The sequence below is a fragment of the Cricetulus griseus genome, chromosome 3 (assembly GCF_003668045.3).
Source record: "Cricetulus griseus strain 17A/GY chromosome 3, alternate assembly CriGri-PICRH-1.0, whole genome shotgun sequence".
NCBI classification, from domain to species: domain Eukaryota; kingdom Metazoa; phylum Chordata; class Mammalia; order Rodentia; family Cricetidae; genus Cricetulus; species Cricetulus griseus.
In genome coordinates this window covers 52,439,033-52,457,621 of record NC_048596.1, presented here as the reverse complement: position 1 = coordinate 52,457,621, position 18,589 = coordinate 52,439,033, and the positions used below count along the sequence as shown (strand labels likewise).

The following is an 18,589-nucleotide window of genomic DNA, read 5'->3' as shown; positions in this document are numbered from 1 at the left end:
GGTCAGGGATGTGAGCTTCTGGAGGGGCTCTGTGTGACTAGGGCCGACCATCTCAAGGCTGGGTGTGGCAGTATCTACCTCAGCCAGGGCCCTGGCCTGCCAGTGACAGCAGGTGAAGGTGCCCAGCATGGTGCATGCCGGGAGTGGTGGAGCAGTGAATTCAGGTGGATGTGGGCTTGTGAGGGTCCCCGGAGGTGGTGAGTGGAGCAGGGGCAGCCTGGTTGCCCTCAGAAGGCCTCATGGCCGCCTGTAAGCTGCAGGAACAGATCCTCGTCCAGCTCCTCCCCGCGGGCCCGCTCTCGAGTGGACAGGAAAATGTAGCCGCCAATGTACTCATGTACGATGCGGCAGCTCGCAGACACGCAGCTGAAGGCCACATTGATGTGTTCATCAAATTCAATGGCCACCTGCAGGTGGGCGGGTGGTCACAGGTCCAGCGGTCAGGGGCAACAAGCAGCAGTTTCTGCCTTGCCCTAGTTGTGTCTGAGCTCCCCACCTGTCCCTGTCCCTGTCCCTGCCCTCCCTTGGGGCCTACCTGTTGAATGTCCCAGTTGACATTCCACTGGCGCATGTTGCTGAAGCGCCAGGTCTTGACCACGTCACCCACGGCCAGGTCAATGCGGATCAGTCTGTTGTTGGCAATGCCCAGGATCTCATCTTTCCTGCTGCCCTTGAACCTGGTTCCCAGGTGGGGAGATATGAGTGAGAGCCATGTATGGCCCTGGAGCCTACCCTGTGTGTACGCTGCTCCAGAGGCCTCAGGGTAGAGCACAGCCTCACCTGCCCAAGCTCTGCAGACCTACAGCTGCTCAGCCTGAGGCAGCCCATCAGTTTCTCCTAGCTTTAAGCTCCTACTCTGAAAAAATGGCATTATTCATGGACTCGTGTTAGCCATGCATGGTGCAGCATGTCTGTCATCCCAGCACAGGGACTGACACAGGAATTCACATCAGACTTGATACATGGTGAATGAAGCTCTGTATCTGCCTTGCAAGTCTAAGACCTGAGGTTGATCCCCAGGCCTGATCCCTGGGACAAGATAGAAAGTCCGGGGGAGATTGCTCAGTGGATAAAGCTCTTGCCACACACATGTAAACCTAATGCATCTGCAGTGTGGCTATGGCGAGTTGGGAGGCAGAGACGGGAGTCTCTGGAAAGTCTTCAGCTAGGTAGCCTGGAATACACAGTGACGAGTAAGAACTCGTTTCAAACAAGGTAGAAGGTAAAGACTGTTCTAGAGGCTATCCTCTGACCCCCACATAACTGCCACAGCATGTGTACGGACACACACACACACACATACGAAGATTTAAAATAAAAACATTAAGAAAAAAAATAGTCTGGGCGGTGGTGGAGCACACCTTTAATCCCAGCTCTTGGGAGGCAGAGACAGGCAGATCTCTGTGAGTTTGAGGCCAGCCTGGTCTACAGAACGAGTGCCAGGACAGCCAAAGATGTTACACAGAGAAACCCTGACTCAAGAAAGAAAAAAAAAAAAAAAAAAAAAAAAAAAAACAGCAGGAGGGTTCAGCCACCTCAAGCCTGGTGGCCTGAGCTCATCCCCAGAGCCACATGGCTCCTTGCTGTAAGTTGTTCTCTGGCCTCCACATGTGCACATGCACAAAATAAATAAGTTGAAAATGTAAGCTAGAGGGGCTAGAGAGATGGCTCAGCTCTTAAGAACACTTCCAGTGCTTATAGAAGACCCAGGTTCCCAGTGCCCATACGGGAGTACCCTGTCTTGAAAACACTACCCCCCTCCAAGAAAAACAAGCAAAAACAAAAAAAGAAGACGGACAGCCCCTGAAGAACAATATCTGAGGGTACCCCCACATACACACATGCATACATGGTGAGGGCATCATAATAGCATTTGGCAACATTGGGCAAATAGTTCCTGCCGCTAAGTAATGCCATTCATCTCTGCAGACTTGGGAACTGAGTTCTCAGGGTCCTCCCTATAGGACCAGGGACAGCTGGCCAAGGCCCAGAGAGGGAGGCGTCTATGACAGAGCCGGGATAAGCACTAGGTTTTCTGCTTGCCTGGCATGAGTTCTGTCCCTTGGATGCCTGTGATAGCGCACATTGGGGAATACACAGAACCCCCAGGGAGAGGTCCACAGAGAAGAGGGGAAAAGAGACATTGGGTTGTGTGCCTGCGGCCCATCTGGGATGTGAGCACACAGCAGCAGGCAGCAAGTGAGGGCAGAGACAGTACTTTGTTTTGCAGGACTAGAATCATACCTGACTATCACATAGGAGATGCCAAAGTCAGGCAAAGATTGCCAGGCCTGGATGAAGCGCAGCTGGGCCTCTATCAGTGAGAGCTGGGCCACATTCTGGTGCGCTTCCAGGATCCGTGGGGTGAGCTGTGGGGCCATACAGTTAAGGGACTCTTAGGGCCTCCCTTTATCTAAAGTCCCTAAGATCCCCTCTTCCCCTGCCATCTCCCTGCCCGCCCTGTTGAGAGCACAGTACACTGAGCCTGAAAGCAGGGCAAAGTAACCATTGTGGTACCACCAAGGTGCACATGTGGCTGAATCAGACCCTACTTTAGACCTGGAACCCTTTCAGAGAGGCGCCTGAGACACAGCAGCAGAAGGAAGAAACGAGCACAGTGTTTCCTAAAGAAGAGGGTTTCTATTGGAGGTCCAGGGGTCACGGGTGACTAGGGAAGCACTGTGGCAGTTCCCACCCCACATTTCCTCTGGCACCTGCTTGGCCTTGAACTTTCGCTGGAAACGGGGAGCCACAAGGCCATAGGGGTTAAGGCTTTCAGCAGAGGCTTCAGGACCCTGGGGGTGGTTCCCTGAGCCTCCGCTGCCACCACCTGCCCGCTGCAGGCTAAGGAAGGCCAGAATGGCTTGCACCTCGCTGGCATAGCTGCTGTCCGCCATAGTACGGCCCTTGGAGGCCAGTCGGCAGGCAGCCATCCACTGTGCATACTGCTGTTCCTGGAGCAAGGACAGAGAATGTGGTGAGTATATTCTGGCCATGTTCACTCATACCCTGAATGCCATTCCAGCCCTGCCCTCCCACTCCTGCTCTCGCTTTGGTCTAGCCTGCTCACATCCTGGCAGCGCAGGTAGATCTCACTCATGCCCTCCGGTGAGGGCACCAGGAGTTTGATGCAGAACTTCTGACCAGAGACATTGACATCAGGGACCACCTCACAGCCTGCAAGGAGAAGGAGGTAGCTAAGGGGTCCCTGTATGGCTGGGAGGTGGTGGGGTGGTGCACTCCTTTAATCCCAGCAGTCGGGAGGCAGGGGCAGCTCTGTGAGTTTGAAGCCAGCCTGGTCTACAGATTGAGTTCAGGGACAGACTCCAAAGCTACAGAGAGACCCTATCTGGGCAAGGGGGAGGTCCCTGTATGAAAGGCAGCCCAACACTCACAGCTGTCTCAGGGCAGATGGTATCCACCCAGGTCCCTAGGAGGAAACAGGCCGAACCAGTTGCTAGGGGAACTCCTCACCCTTGAGGTTGAGCTGCTGGATAGGATCCCCTGGTGCTTCTTCCTGGCTCTTATAGTAGGACAGCGTGGTGTCCTTGAATACTACCCAGTGCTGGCGGTAGCCCTTCAGGGTCAGCTTCCTGGGCCTGGAGGGAGTAGGAAGCCTGTGACTCGTGGGCTCCCCACCCTTCCCCCTTCTCCCTTCTCTCCAAGCAGGCCCCACACTTAACCTGAAGATTCGGAGATGGTCCTTCAGTTCCGGGATGGTGGTGAGGCTATCCTGGGGGAGGAGAGAAGTCAGAGGGAACCTTGAGTCCCCCTACCGGACGGACCCCAACCCCAAACCCCAACCCCATTCCCAGGCCCAAGCCCCTCCTCACCAGCATGTCTGAGGGTGCTGACCCCTTCAGCTTCACCTCCAGGTTGTTCAGGGCTGCATCCAGGTCATCCACCCCCAGGTCCCCAGAGGCCGGCTCATCCACATCCGCACTCACGGACAATTTGTTGATGTGGTACTATGGACTCAGTCAGTTAGGCCCATCTGCCCCACAGACTCCCCCCATGCTGGACTTCCCTTCTGGAAGGCCTTCTGACCCTGTACCCCAGCACCCCAGGGGCCCCAAGCACCTGCAGGGCAGCGAACACCATCATCTCCTCCTCGGTGCAGTCGATTTCCTCAGTCAGCAAGTCCCAGCGGGCTTGCTCATACAGCTGGGTCAGCCGCACTGGGTCTGTCTGGAGCAGAGGGAGTCAGTAGGCCCTGTCTCTACCCTGCAGGCCTGCCCACTGCTCAGGAAGGCAATGCAGCTTTCTCCATAAACCTCTGCTCTAGTGTGTACTGGCCAGCCTCCTGTTGAGGCTAGGCAAGTGAGGAGGAAGACAGCCCCTGAATGAAATGCTCCCACAATAGAAAGAAGACAGTTTCCCCTGAGCTAGCTCCCTCAACTCATCTCAGGAGAGTGCAGGCCACAGGAAAGCACTCCAGGAAGGTTTCCCTAAGGAAGTCACCCCCAGGGTGACAATGGACCACTAAAGAGAAGAATGAGGACTGGAGAGATGGCTCAGGGGTTAAGAGCACTATCTGCTCTTCCAGAGGTCCTGAGTTCAATTCCCAGTAACCACATGGTGGCTCACAACCATCTGTAATGAGATCTGGTGCCCTCTTCTGGCCTGCAGGGATACATGCAGACAGAAAATTGCACATAATTAAATAAAATAAATAAATAAATAAATAAATAAATAAATAAATAAATAAATCTTGAGAGAGAGAGAATGAGCAAAAGGACTCTAGAGTCAAGGAACAGGGAGGGCCTCCCAGGCACCCATGGAAATGCACACTCTGAGGCCTACCAGGCCTGAGAGCAAGAGTATCAAAAAGGCAAAGAGAGGAGATGCAGCCTTGAATGAGTAAAGCCCTGGGTTCAATCCCCAGTGCTGTATAAAACTGAGCTAGTGGTGCTTGCTCATAATCCAACTCTGTAGAAGGGAAGCAGGAAGATCAGGAGTACAAGACCACCTGTGACTGAGGTCAACCTGGGCTACATAAGACTGTAACACACACAAAAATACAACAGCAGAACAGAATGGTCTATCAAACCATTATGAGGATTAAAAGGCAAAGCACAGAGTGGGGAAGTAAACTCAGGAGCTATCCTCTGACACACACTCTTATCTAGAGTGTACAGAGCCTACCCACAAATCAGTAAGGACAGACAGCTTAGTACAAGAACTGCCAAAAACACAAACAGAAATGGCACTGAGGAGGCTATCCAAGTGGCTAACAGCTAAAAAAAAGAGATGTGGGTGAGGGCCACAAAAAAATTTGACTGCTGGTTGTCTGGGGTGATTGGTGGGGGACAGAAAACTGAAAATGGGCACTAGAGAATTTTCTGGAACAGCAAATATGTTTTAAAACTGAATATGGGCTGGAGAGATGGCTCAGAGGTAGAGCACTGGCTGCTCTTCCAGAGGACCAGGGTTCAATTCCCAGCACCCACATGGCTGCTCACACCTGTCAGTTCCAGGGCTTCCGACACGCTCACACAGACATACATGCAGAACACCAATGGACATACAATAAAAAAGAAGACTGGCTGTGGCAGTGGGGGTACAACCATGAACAACGATCAAAAATGAGCTGCTCAGGATGGCTGGTGCCTGCATTATGTAAGTATGCTATGGGACAGTCTTTTGGCATTATAATAAGTAGCAAGAGCCAAGGGATGCTGAGGTTGGGGCCACTGAAACTGTCAGTTGCTGTTAATTGGGAGGTCCTACTGGAGTTGACCCTGAATGCTCTGAGTCCCACCGCTTCCTCCTCTGAAATCTGTGCACATAGTGTCCCAAAATGCACATTCAGTCTCAGATCTGTGGGCTCTAAATCCTGATTCAACCCACCATAGACTGATAGTATTAGGGGGAGTGATGGGATCTAGTGGTGTGTGGTGGCTCATCCCTGTAATCCCTTAATTTGGGAGGTTGAGGCAAGAGGATGATCACAAAGTCCAGACCAGTCTCAGCTACATAGTGAATTCTGCTTGTTTGTTTGTTTGTTTGTTTGTTTTGAGACAGAGTTTCTGTGTGTAGCCCTGGCTGGCCTGGAACTCACTATGTATACCAGGCTGGCCTGAAACTCACAGAGATCCTCTTGTCTCTGCTTCCCTAGTGCTGGGATTAAATGCTTGCCACACCATGTGGTGCTGCACTCCATTAATCACGGCGCTCAAACTCAGGAGGCAGAGGCAGGAGGACTTCTGTGAATTCAAAGTTAATCTAGTCTACATAGCAAGTTACAGACTAGCTGGAACTGCAAAGCGAGACACCCTCCCTTTTCTCCTTCCTCCCCCTCCCTCCCTCCCTCCTTCTCTCTCTAACACACACACACACACACACACACACACACACACACACACACACACACACACCAAAAGAGACAGAAAAAAGGTGCTTTGGATAGGAAATTACTAGTTACGTAGAAATGGATTAAAGTACAGGGGACATCAGTAGTTAAGCAAAGGAGCTCTTATCAGAGCAGGACCTAGAGCTGTCAACCCAGCCTTCTTGGTGCTTCTTTAGCCCCCACAAATACTGAAAAAGTAGTTTGACCATACTTTTATATATCTTAGTATGTAATTATTATTATTGCTTGTTAGTTTGAGACTGGGTCTTATGTTGCTCAAGTTGGTCTTGAATTTATGCAGCGAGGGTTAGGCCTAAACTGTCTACCTTCCTTCTTTAGCCTCCCAAGTTGCTGGGATTACATCACCAGGCCTGTTTTTGCTCACCTGCCCTGAAAGTGCTACTGTGTTGGGTACTGTGGAGGGGCTGGGTCAAGGGGCTCTGTGTAAGTCAGTGTGTGTGGAATGTCCAGACAGTCCTTTGGGTAGGTAGAGCTCAGTGGGTGGAGGAGCCCAGCCCTGCAGGCCCTGGGTTTAACCCATGACACCATATATGTCAGCTATCAGCTCCAAAGAAATTTGACCATGAAAGGAAATAAGAACACAGCTATTCTGGGTTCTGCTAAGAACACTGTTTATATGTTACTATTTGTAGTCATGGCCATGTTGTTTTCACCAAACACCAGTAGATTAGTAAGACTCTCCGAAATGTGTGTGCTGTATGGGAGGGGCGAGAAGAAGGGCAGAATACCTAAGTCTTCATCAGCTAACAACCAATAGCTGTGTGAAAAACTGCAAGGTGGGAGCCCGTCCCACAGAGAGGGATACTCCCTGAGCCTAGACACACGGGATGGGCCGAGGCCCTATCCCAAAGGATATGACAGACTCAGAAGACCCCCCTATGGAAGGCCTCACTCTCCCTAGGGAGCAGAAAGGGTGTAGGATAGGAAGGGTGTTAGTTGGGGGGGGGGCAGGGGAGAAGGGGAGGGAGAGGGAATTGGAATTGACATGTAAAACAATCTTGTTTCTCAAAGTCTGACTTTTTTTTGGGGGGGGGGTTGAGACAGGGTTTCTCTGTGTAGCTTTGGAGCCTATCCTGGCACTCGCTCTGAAGACCAGGCTGGCCTCGAACTCACAGAGATCCGCCTGTCTCTGCCTCCCAAATGAGTGCTGGGATTAAAGGGGTGCACCACCAACGCCCAGCAACAATCTTGTTTCTAATTCAAAAATAATTCAAAAAGAAAGAAAGAAAAACTGCAAGGTCACAGAACAGGGTCTGGGCTCAGGAGCACACACAGAAGCCCCAGAGAGCCAGGAGACTTGGCTTTGGCCTAAGTTCAGGACTAGGCTGGGTAACAAAGTGAGACACTCCAGGGGACCCAACATCCTCACATATATAAAGGACATAAATAAAGGCAAAACACCAATGCATATGAAATAAAATAAAACAAACAAAAAAGTAAACAATGAAAAACCCTACATTGGTTTTGCTGTGAGTGCCTAGAACTTGTGGGGATGGAGTAACTATGATCCAGTCCTGGGTGGGAGCAAACTGCACAGAGCCACCTGTTCTCCCTACGGGGCAGGTGTGGTAGAGAAGCAAGGGTATGTAGGTCACTGGGAGGCAGTAGTAGATGGAGCTGGAGGCTAGCAGAGGCTGGGAAGGATAGGAGCAGTGACGGCAGGCAGAGCCCAGAGGAGAGTGGGAGGAAGCTGGTGTTGCCTCAGTCAGAGACTAGTCTACACTAGGCCACTGAACTGTAACTGGGCATTATGGTAGCAAACTACCAGAGGTCAGGCTGGTTTCCCAGGACCTTAACTACATCCCCAGTCAAGGATTCTTTTGCATTTTATCTGTTTGCAGTGCTGTGGATTACCCCAGGGTCTTGCACAGGCTAGGCAGGTACTATACCTCTGGGCTACATCTTCAGCCTTGTAAACAAGATTCTAAGATACTGTGGCAGGCCAGTTTTGTCAAATTGACTATACAGAAGCACCCAGGAGATGCACCTCTGGGCTCGTGTGGGTATTATGTTGTCAGTTGGTGTGGGAAGACTCACCCATGGCAGGGTGGGGAGCCATGCCCTGGGCAGGGGAGCCTGGTTTTTGTAAATGGAGAGGGTGCTGAGTACCAGCAGGCATGGGTTCATAGTGTTCTTCCTCCTGGGGTGTCCTCTGACCAACTGCTTCCAACCTACCCTGATTCCCCTGTCTTGATACACGGTACTTGAGGTGTAAACTAAAATAACCCCTTCCTGGGGTTGGAGAGATGGCTCAGTGGTTAAGAGCACTGCCTGCTCTTCCAAAGGTCCTAGTTCAATTCCCAGCAACCACATGTTGGCTCACAACCATCTGTAATGAGATCTGGTGCCTTCTTCTGGCCTGCAGGCAGAACACTATATACATAATAAATAAATCTTAAAAAAAAGATATATCTTTAAAACAACACCTTCCTTTCTGAGTTGTTTTTGTGCTTTTGTTATGGGGTGTTTTACATCAGCATCAGGAAACAAAACCTAGACAAAGAACTATTCTACAAATAACCATAAACTCAGTACCAGAAGCAGAGGGTTGCCTCTGAACTACAAAGTGACACTCTTTTTGTTTTGTTTTTTTCCCAAGACAGGGTTTCTCTGTGTAGCTTTGGAACCTGTCCTAGAACTTGCTCTGTAGACAAGGCTGGTCTAGAACTCATAGAGATTCACCAGTCTCTGTCTCCTAAGTGCTGGGATTAAAGGCATGCACCACCACCACCCAGTCAAAGTGACACTCTTAAATAAATATGGGCTTAGGAGACGGCTTAGTGGGTAAAAATGGTAGTAAAAAGCCTGATGCCCCAGGTCTGATACCCAGAACCCACATGGAAAAGCTGTATGTATGTGGTGCCCAGATCTGTAATGTCAGTACTCCTATAGGCCCATGGGAGACAGACAGGAGAATGGCCTGGATCCTTGAAGGCCAGCAAGCCTAGAGTACACATTAGATGGAGGGAACTCCATTTACAGTATACAGTACTCCAGTAAAACAATTCCCACTGTTGTTTCTGCAACAACACACACACACAAATAAGTAAATTTAAAATACACAAATAATAAAAATTTTTAAAAATATATTCCTTTCTAGCCAGGTGTTGGTGGCTCACACCTTTAATCCCAGCACTCGGAAGGCAGAGGCAGGCGGATCTCTTGAGACCAGCCTGATATATAAGAGCTAGTTCCAGGACAGTCTCCAAAGCCACAGAGAAACTGTCTCAAAAAACCAATAATAATAATAATAATAATATATATATATATATATCTTTCTAACAAAGATATATATATAATAAATATATATATATATAGATATATATATATATATATATATATATAATATATATATATATCTTTCTAACAAAGGCAGAAACATGGGCTGCTCTTCTAGAGGTCATAAGTTCAATTTCCAGCAATCACATGATGGCTCATAGCCATCCTTGATAAGATCTGGTGCCCTCTTCTGGCCTGCAGGTTACATGCAGGCAGAACACTGTAAACATAACAAATAAATCTTTAAAAAATAATTTAAAAAAAAGAAGGCAGAAACACTAAAACCCAGAGAGAAGGAACTATTTCTGTTCTTCTGAGTGGTAGGGTAACAACTGCTTAAAACAATCTAAGATATATGGGGCTGGAGAGAAGGCAGAGCAGTGAAGAGCACTGGGCACTCTTAAAAGTAGCTAGCTTTAGTTCCCAGTACCCACAACTGTCTATAACCCCAGTTCCAGAAAATCCAGTGTCCTTTTCTGGACTCTGTGTGCACCAAGCACACACATGGTGACAGACATATATGCAAGCAAAACACTAAGACACATAAAGTAAAAGACCTTAAAAAATACTTAGCCGGTAGTGTTGGCGCACACCTTTAATCCCAGCACTTGGGAGGCAGAGGCAGGTGGATCTCTGTGAGTTCGAGAACAGCCTGGTCTACAAGAGCTAGTTCCAGGACAGCCTCCAAAGCCACAGAGAAACCCTGTCTGGAAAACCAAACCAAACCAAACCAAACCAAAACAAAAAGATAGACAAACTCTGCCCACTCCTGTTCTTTCTCTTTCCTGCTGTTCCTATGAAGAGGCAGGCAGGTCTTTTCCTGTCTCTCTTCCTCTCTCTTCCTCTCTCTCTCTCTCTCTCTCTCTCTCTCTCTCTCTCTCTCTCTATTCCTTTCCACCAATAAAACTTCCTATGTAGGTCTGCCTGCACGGCATGGTTTGCCCCTCACCCTCCGTGGGGCTTCCCGCCAAGGTTCTTCTGGAATGCCATATTAGAACACACCTGGCTAAAATTCAATCCTGACAACCTAGTTTGATCCCTGGGACTCACGTGGTGGAAGGAAGGAGAAAACCAACTTCTACAGGATGTTCCCTGAGCTCTACGCATACACTGTGGCACACAGAACTCCCCCCCCCCCCCAATAAGCACTAGGATTTTAAAAAGAAGGGCTGAGGAGATGACTCAGTTATAGAATATTTAATGTGCAAGCAAAAGGACACTAGTTCATATCCCCAGCACTCCAGGCAGAGACAGGCAGCTGAATTAGTGAGTTCTAGGTTCTGTGAGAGACAATGACAGCAGATACCTGACAATGGCCTCTGCCCTCATATGCATACATCGGGCAGCCGAGGAAGAGAAGAAACAGAAGCCCCCAGAGCCTAGGTATAGCTATAAGGAGAGAGACACCCTTAGCCAATGGGACACAGAAGATGTGAGAGAAAGATAATTCCAGAGGAAGGGGTGTTGGCTACGTCCATGCCATAAATGAGCAAGTAAGATGCAGGCCTGTAATCCTGGCCATTGGAGCTCCTGGGGCAGGAAGACTGAAAATTCAAGCAAGGCCTGACTGGGCTACAGAGTGAGCTCAAGGCCATGTTCTACAACTTAGATTACTTAACAAAACCTTACCTCAAATTAAAAATAAATAAAAATGAAAGTTCAGGGCTGGAGAGGCAGCTCAGTGATTAAGGTTGCTGGCTGCTCTTCCAGAGCACCGAGGTTGTTTCCAGCACCCACATGGTGGCTCACAACTCTCTGTAGCTCCCGTTCCAGGGGATCTGATTCCCTCTTCTGGTATCTATTGGTACCAGGCACAGACATACACACAGAGAAAATACCCATATGCAAAGTAATATTAAAATAATTCCAAAGGGCCTGGGATAGTAGCTCAGTATTTGAGTATTTGTCTAGTTATTTGGAAAAACAAAACAAAATTAAAAAAATCAAAACCCTAGGTCTAATTCTTATAACAACAACAAAAAAAGTGTAAGTGGGATGGAACTGTGGGACAGAGTACATGGAGGGCAGCAGGTATCCTTTGTATGTAAATGTGGGAAAAGGCACCAGGACAAAGGCCAGGCGTTGGTGGTGCACGCCTTTAATCCCAGCACTCGGGAGGCAGAGGCAGGCGGATCTCTGAGTTCGAGGCCAGCCTGGTCTCCAGAGAGAGTGCCAGGATAGGCTCCAAAGCTACACAGAGAAACCCTGTCTCGAAAAACAAAACAAAACAAAACAAAAAAAGGCACCAGGACAGTCTGGCTCAGATGAGAGGGTTGAGGGACTCTGCTGATAGCTTCAAACCAAGTGCTCTGTAGACCACCATGTGTGTCTACAGTGAAGGGCCACAGGGAGGAAGAGGAGTCTGTCGTGTACATCGTCGAGTGTGTGTGTGTGTGTGGGGGGGTTCCCCCCAACCCTGGACAGTTTGTAGAGACAGAAGGTTAGACTACATTGTTGCTGAGGAGGAAAACAGGCATGGAGAGCTCAGAATGTGGCAACCTGCACATTCTGCAAAGGCCACCCTGCAAAGCTTCTCCCCACCTCCCAGGTCCTGCAGGTCCCTGTGCCCAGTTCAGAAGCTCCCCACCAAAGACCCACACTCCCCAGCACCCACCACTGTCTACATGGGTCTCTGCCATGAGCCCCAAGCAGACAGGTCCTAAACAAACCTGTACTGAGACTTGTCCCCATGAGCCCCAAGCAGACAGGTCCTAAACAAACCTGCACTGAGACTTGTCCCCATCTGCCTTTGCACTGGAGACCCTGAAGTACACTGCTGAGATCAACACAGGCACAGATGAACATATGGTTGGGCAAACTGACTCCTATAGTGGCCAGCTTCCCAGAGCTAGACCCTCTTATTCCAGAATGCAGCTCACCTTGGGATCCAGGTCAAAGAAGCTGTAGTACTTAAATCGCAGCCAAAGCACGTCCCCCGCCTTGACACCTTGCTGCATGAGGCATCGTGATGAATCCAACCACCTGGGTATGACAGAAGCAGAGTCAGGAGAACACAGAGAGGAAGGGCCTGAAAGCAAGAAGCAGAGAGCAGGTGAGCGAGGCCCTAGGCATGGTGGCCTGGGTGTGAGCCAGGTACCTGCTGTGGAGCTGGGTCTTGTCAGACAGGGAGCTGGGCCTCGGCAGGCGCTGGAGCAGGAGAGGGTCAGGAGGTGGCTGTGGCCGACTCAGCATGTGGTAACAAGCCTCCGTCTGGGTGCTGTCCGAGAAGTGTGCTGGCATACCTCGGAACAAGGCTGGTGCCACACCTGCAGTGCGGGCAGGAGTCAATCAGACCTGACCCCAGTCCTGGCCTCCCAAGCCTCACTCTATCCTGGCTCCAGCCCCGAGTGGCCACACTCACTCACCCCCAGCTAGGACGACCTTGGTCAGGTCGTGCACTTCTTCTTCAGGCTCCTTCTCTTTCTTTTTCTTCTCTTTCTTTTCTGGAGCACGAAGCAGGGACAACTCCTCGGGGTGCCTAATACCTAAAGGGAGTAAGGCCTCAGCACCAAGGGTCTGCTAGGTCACCTCCCTACCTTCTCAGACATCCTGGGTAGGTCACAGCCCCACGGTAGTCTGGGGGAAAGGCTATAGCAAGAGCCAGTTTATGTGGCTTGGTCTGGGGAACAGGAGGGGCCCCAGCTACTCACTGAGGAGGCGGCAGATGGCCGCCACAGTCTGGAAGAGGGGCTTGGAGAAGCTGGCACGCAGACGCACCACACGACGGTTGGGTAGTCGCAAGACGACAGGTCGGTGCTGTGGCCCAAAGAAGAGACGGGCGTCTGCCAGGATCCCGTACTTGTCAAGTGTCCAGTGTGTCTGCAGCAGCCACCGTCTCTTCTGCTCCCACCAAATGGCATGGTCAGACCAGTCCTGCTTGCGATCTGTGAGGACCCAAGGGAGCCTTTTTCATTTCTGCCCTAGCACTGATGCCACAGGTGAGCCAGACTGGGTTGGCTCCAAAGTGATGGTGGAATGGTTGACATCTGACTCCTTACATCTCTTCCCAGAAGAGCCCCTAACCCAGAATCTCCCCCAACCCCAATCTCAATGACCTCACCTCATACACTATTGAGTTGACTCCTTACAGCCTGTGTGTCTTCTGGGATGTTTGGTTCAATGCCCCCTCTTTTTTTTTTTTTTCTTTTTCTTTTTCTTTTTTGAGACAGGGCATCTTTGTGTAGTCTTTTTTGTTTGTTTGTTTGGTTGGTTTTTCAAGACAGGGTTTCTCTGTGGCTTTGGAGGGTGTTCTGGAACTTGTTCTTGTAGACCAGGCTGGCCTTGAACACACAGAGATCCGCCTGCCTCTGCCTCCTGAGTGCTGGGATTAAAGGCGTGCGTCACCACCGGCCAGTTTAGCTTCAGTTTTCTAGTTAAGATGTTAACAATCATCCTGACTCTCGGCTGCTGACCAATGTCTGCTACATACAAAGTGGTGTGCAGTTTTGGCACTTAGGAGAAGCATTCATGGGGCTGGAGAGATGGCTCAGGAGTTAAGAGCACCGGCTGCTCTTCCAAACATCCTGAGTTCAACACTCAGCACCCACATGGTGACTCACAGCCATCTATAATGGGAGCTGATGCCCTCTTCTGTCATGCGGGCATACATGCAGATAGAACACTCAAATGCATAAATAAATCTTTTTTAAAAACAGAGAGAAGCATTCATTTGGAAATGTGAATATGTCACTTGTCATCTGACCAGGAATTGGGGTGATAACAATGGATGACATAGGATGTTGCATCCTCCCACAAAGACGTGTGAATACAGAAATAAACGGGGCAAAAAGCTGCTCTGGATTTTGCTGAGAGTCTAGGCCTATCTCTGGTCCTCCCACTGACTTTTGATCCTCGTCCCTATTGTGGACTCATGTCTGCCTCCCCACTGTCACCTGTGCTGCCAAACGCTGGAGAAGCTTCTCAGGAGCCTAGCTCCTCAGGATTCTGAGCTCCCTTGCTGAGGCCTTTACTCTGCCCCGACTTCCTCTCTGACTGGCCTTTTGCTTTTAGTTTTTAAACTTGAAGCAGGGCTTTACTATGTGGGCTGCAAACTCACTAGGGCTGGGACTGCCTCCATGCCCAGCAACCTCTGCTGTGGCTTTGTTCTCTTCAGGAGGCTGTCCCCACCTACTCCTCATCTGTCTTTTCCCTCTTCTCCGTCATGCCCTCTTCTGGGGGTTGGGTTTTGCTCCTGTTTTATCATTTCAGCTGCTAGCTATCTTTGGCTGGGATCTGCATGGCATGGGCCTTTAAGGGGCATGTTCATTGTTTCCTTCATTCCAGATTCCTGTTCACCTGGTTCCATAGCCAGTGCCGAACACTGAATTCAGCGAGACTAGCTCCAGCCTTCCAAATGCTATGCTGAAGCCTACTGTGGCTGGACAAAGGAGCCCTTCCTTCCCAGATCATCCAACCACCATGCTTTTCACTTCTAGTCGAACCTTGAGTTAATGGAAATTTCACTTCTAAATCCATCTTTTCTCTCCTCCCCATCTGGCCCCTTGAGCCCTCATCATTAGCCACCCCCAACCCCACAGACAACAGGATGGCCTGCTTGGGTCTCCCTGGCGGCAATCTCTCTCCCCTGCTGACAAAGGGCCCTGCAAAGGTCTGCCTGAACATGGCCATGCCCTGTTTCCAAAGCAAGTACCTAGTTTCTCAAGAGCCCAAAGGGGGCCGGGCGTTGGTGGCACACACCTTTAATTCCAGCACTTGGGAGGCAGAGGCAGGCGAATCTCTGTGAGTTTGAGGCCAGCCTGGTCTCCAGAGAGAGTGCCAGGATAGGCTCCAAAGCTATACAGAGAAACCTTGCCTTGAAAAAAAAAAGAGCCCAAAGAGGGGTGGAGAGATGGCTCAGTGGTTAAGAGCACTAACTGCTCTTCCAGAGGACCTGGGTTCAATTCCCAGCACCCACATGGCAGCTCACAACTGCCTGTAATTCCAGTTCCAGGGGTCCTGACATACCTATGGCAAACATCAATGTGCAGAAAATGAAAATAAGCTGGGCGGTGGTGGTGCACGCCTTTAATCCCAGCATTCGAGAGGCAGAGGCAGGTGGATCTCTGAGCTCACGGCCAGCCTGGTTTACAAAGCTACATAGAGAAAACCTGTCTCAGAAAACCAAATTAATTAATTAATTGATAATTGAAGAAAAAAAAAGAGGCCAAAGTGCTTTCCCACACTGTCAGGTACCATCTGGGCTTCCTGTTTTGTCATAAACCAGGTGTTTTTACTATCTTGAGGCCTTATCTCAGAGCCTCCTCAAGAAATCACCTGTTCTTAGTGTCAGGTCCCCCAAGGAAGCTCTCACTATTTGGCACCGCCATGCAGGAAGGTTGGCCTCACCACTGCCTGGCAGTGGAGGGGTGGGGACAATGTTCCTACTGCTTGGGACTGAGGTCCTGGAGTAAGTGGTTTGGCCTGAGGAGACCAGCAGTGGTTCTTGGTGAGGTCTAGCTCTCTTGGGACCCACCAGCTTCTCAAGCCCTTCCATTCTGACTTAGGCCAGGTCACGCCTCCAGCTCCATCTAACATCTAGTTTCTGAGTGACCAGCCCTCTGCTCCCCACTTCTGCTTTCACAGCCTCTTTGGGCCCTGCCTCTGGCAGTTCCCTTCCCTGCTTTAGCCCTGTTACTTGGTTGTGTTGGCGATTGTCCTGCCCAGTCACTCTGGTCCCTGCCTTGGACTGCACATAGGGAGTTTGTTGGGTCTAGAAAGCCTGCCTCCTACCCCTGTTCTTACCCCAGAGACCTAGGACCCAAGCTCATATAGTACAAGGCCTTCTGGTTCAGGCTATCAGGAGCTTATGGTGGGATGCCTTCCGGCTCTGGCTATCAGGGGCTTTCCTGCCATCCGCCCAGGAAGTGATAGCGCTTATTCTCCACTAGGAAGGTTAATGAGAAGCCCCCATGGGGCCTTCTGGGTGACTGATATCACACCAAGCCTACTCTACCATAACTTCCTGTGGGGGCAGGGCCTTCCACCCGCTGTCACTGGCCTCCAAGTGGCTAGCCGGGGAGGAAGTGTAGAAGAGTAAACCCTAGACCCCAGAAACCTCCTAGCCAACCTGCAGACCTTAGGAACATGACTGAGGTCTCAGCACAGGCAAGGTGTGCAGGGGGAACATGTTCTGTCTCCCTGGAAGACTAGATAGAACCAGCAGGAGTGGGAAGGACAAAGGGAGAGGAAGTTGAAGAAATATCTTTGGAACCAAACAATTAAGCTGTTGCCTGAGTCATTGTGACAAGGTTATCATGCATGGCAGGGCAGGGCTGGCCCAGAAGTGCCAAGGGTAGCTGTCATGTGTGCCGAGCTGGGGACATGGGGGCACGGGGACTCACTGATCTCCTCCACGATCTTCAGAAGCACCCCACCAATGTGTGACTCCCCGGTGACTCGGAGGGTGACAGACTGGTCCTCAGGGTCCTCCTCGCCCACAAACACCCGCAGCTCCCAAGACGAGTCAATATAGTCCCCGGAGGCTGTCTTCATGCCCGCCATGGCTGCAGCTGCTTCTGCTGAGGCAAGGTGAGCAGAAGCTGGGATCTGGTGGACTGCTTACAAATAAGCCGGAGCTCTATGGTATCCTGGGTGGGTGGGTAGGCCCAGGGGTACTGACACAGAGAGCTACTGTAATCAAGCCAACCTGAAACCCCAGGGGTTTGGTTGAAGGAACAGTTCCTTAGAACTTTCTAGCCAACTCAGGTCTCACAAGTGGGAACACCAAGGTCCAATATTATTCAAGCTGGGTGGTGATGGCACATGTCTTTAATCCCAGCACTCAAGAGGCAGAGGCAGGCAGATCTCTGTGATTTTGAGGCCAGCCTGGGCTACAAAGCAAGTTTCAGAACAGCCAGAGCTGTTTTGGGATAAAAAACAAACAAACAAAAAAACCAAACAAAAAGAAAACCTCACTCAAGGGCACCCTGCTGGACACCAGCGCAGGTCAACTCTCCTACTCACAGCTCCACCAAGCCCACCTATCCCACAGAACAAGTCCTGGCTCACAGCTCTCCGCCAGCATTCTAGCCCACACAAGCCTCTGGTTCGGTAGAAAGTATGGCTGCTGGGCACAGAATAGTAGAGCAGGGGACAAATGAGTCCTCCTGGGTCACTTACCTAGACTGTAAGGGGCTACAGCTGCAGGTGGCACTGAAGCACCTGTCACCCCTGGCCTGGGGATGCCTTATCCTGTTCAGTTGCTTCCTTCAGGGGTCAGCCCTTGGTGGCCTTATCAAGAATGTTGTGCTCGTCTCTCCCTAGGGCGGGTTGCGGCTGGGTACAGGAAGCACACTGCCAGCACGTAAAGGGTTCCACAGGGCCCTTGCTTTTGTTACCACAGGAAGTGAGGGAAGAGCAGAGGTGGGGTGACACCACAGAGCTCTCCCCACCCCACCTCCCTGGCTTCCACTGGCTGTATCTCCAGCCTATTGAGTGGGAACACCTCTGCCCAGCACGGAAGACTTTTCATTCTTTCCTACCCCAATATAGGACTTGTTTCCAAACCTACAGCAACATCAGGGCTTCCATCCCCCAATCAAAGCCTGTACCTTTCATGAAACCTCCATGTGACTCCCTTCAGGACCTTTATCCTGTCCCTTTAGAGGCTCTAGTGACCTAACAGTCTCATGTCCACTGCTGGCATTGCGATGCAAACTGCCCTGTGTGCAAAGCCCCCTAGTGCTAGCCGAGCAGGAACCCAGCCTGTTTAGGGTTAATGACCTTGGTGGTAGGTGACCCTTGTGGAGCTAAGGCTGCTCTGGAGAGTCTCAGGGACTGGGGGTGGGACAGGAAGCCAGTTTATGCAAACACAGGAGAAGGAAGTATAGCTTGCTGCTGGCCTCAGCATCCTGCTAACCCAGAAAGCAGCCTTCTGGTAGCAAATGAGGAAGTTCAGTGTTGGCCACAGTGTGGGAGGAGGACAATGGTTTAGGGCTT

At 50.6% G+C, this 18,589-nt stretch overlaps 1 protein-coding gene across 2 annotated transcripts; it reads right to left on the bottom strand.

The window, feature by feature from the left end:
- Positions 1-52: 52 nt before the first annotated feature.
- Fermt3 (fermitin family member 3) lies at positions 53-17,243 on the bottom strand. Of its 2 annotated transcripts, none has more exons than XM_035442003.1 (14): positions 16,993-17,243; positions 13,303-13,536; positions 13,018-13,137; positions 12,750-12,918; positions 12,532-12,634; positions 4,081-4,188; positions 3,834-3,968; positions 3,684-3,733; positions 3,475-3,617; positions 3,071-3,177; positions 2,715-2,954; positions 2,245-2,369; positions 536-677; positions 53-407 (listed from the first exon to the last, which is right to left on the bottom strand). In XM_035442003.1, exons 1-14 carry the CDS (start codon positions 17,150-17,152, stop codon positions 228-230), a joined length of 2,016 nt encoding a protein of 671 aa, XP_035297894.1. In that variant the 5' UTR covers positions 17,153-17,243; the 3' UTR covers positions 53-227. The 2 variants fall into 2 exon arrangements, with proteins under 2 accessions (XP_035297894.1, XP_035297893.1); XM_035442002.1 differs by having other exon boundaries at positions 3,475-3,599.
- Positions 17,244-18,589: the final 1,346 nt, after the last annotated feature.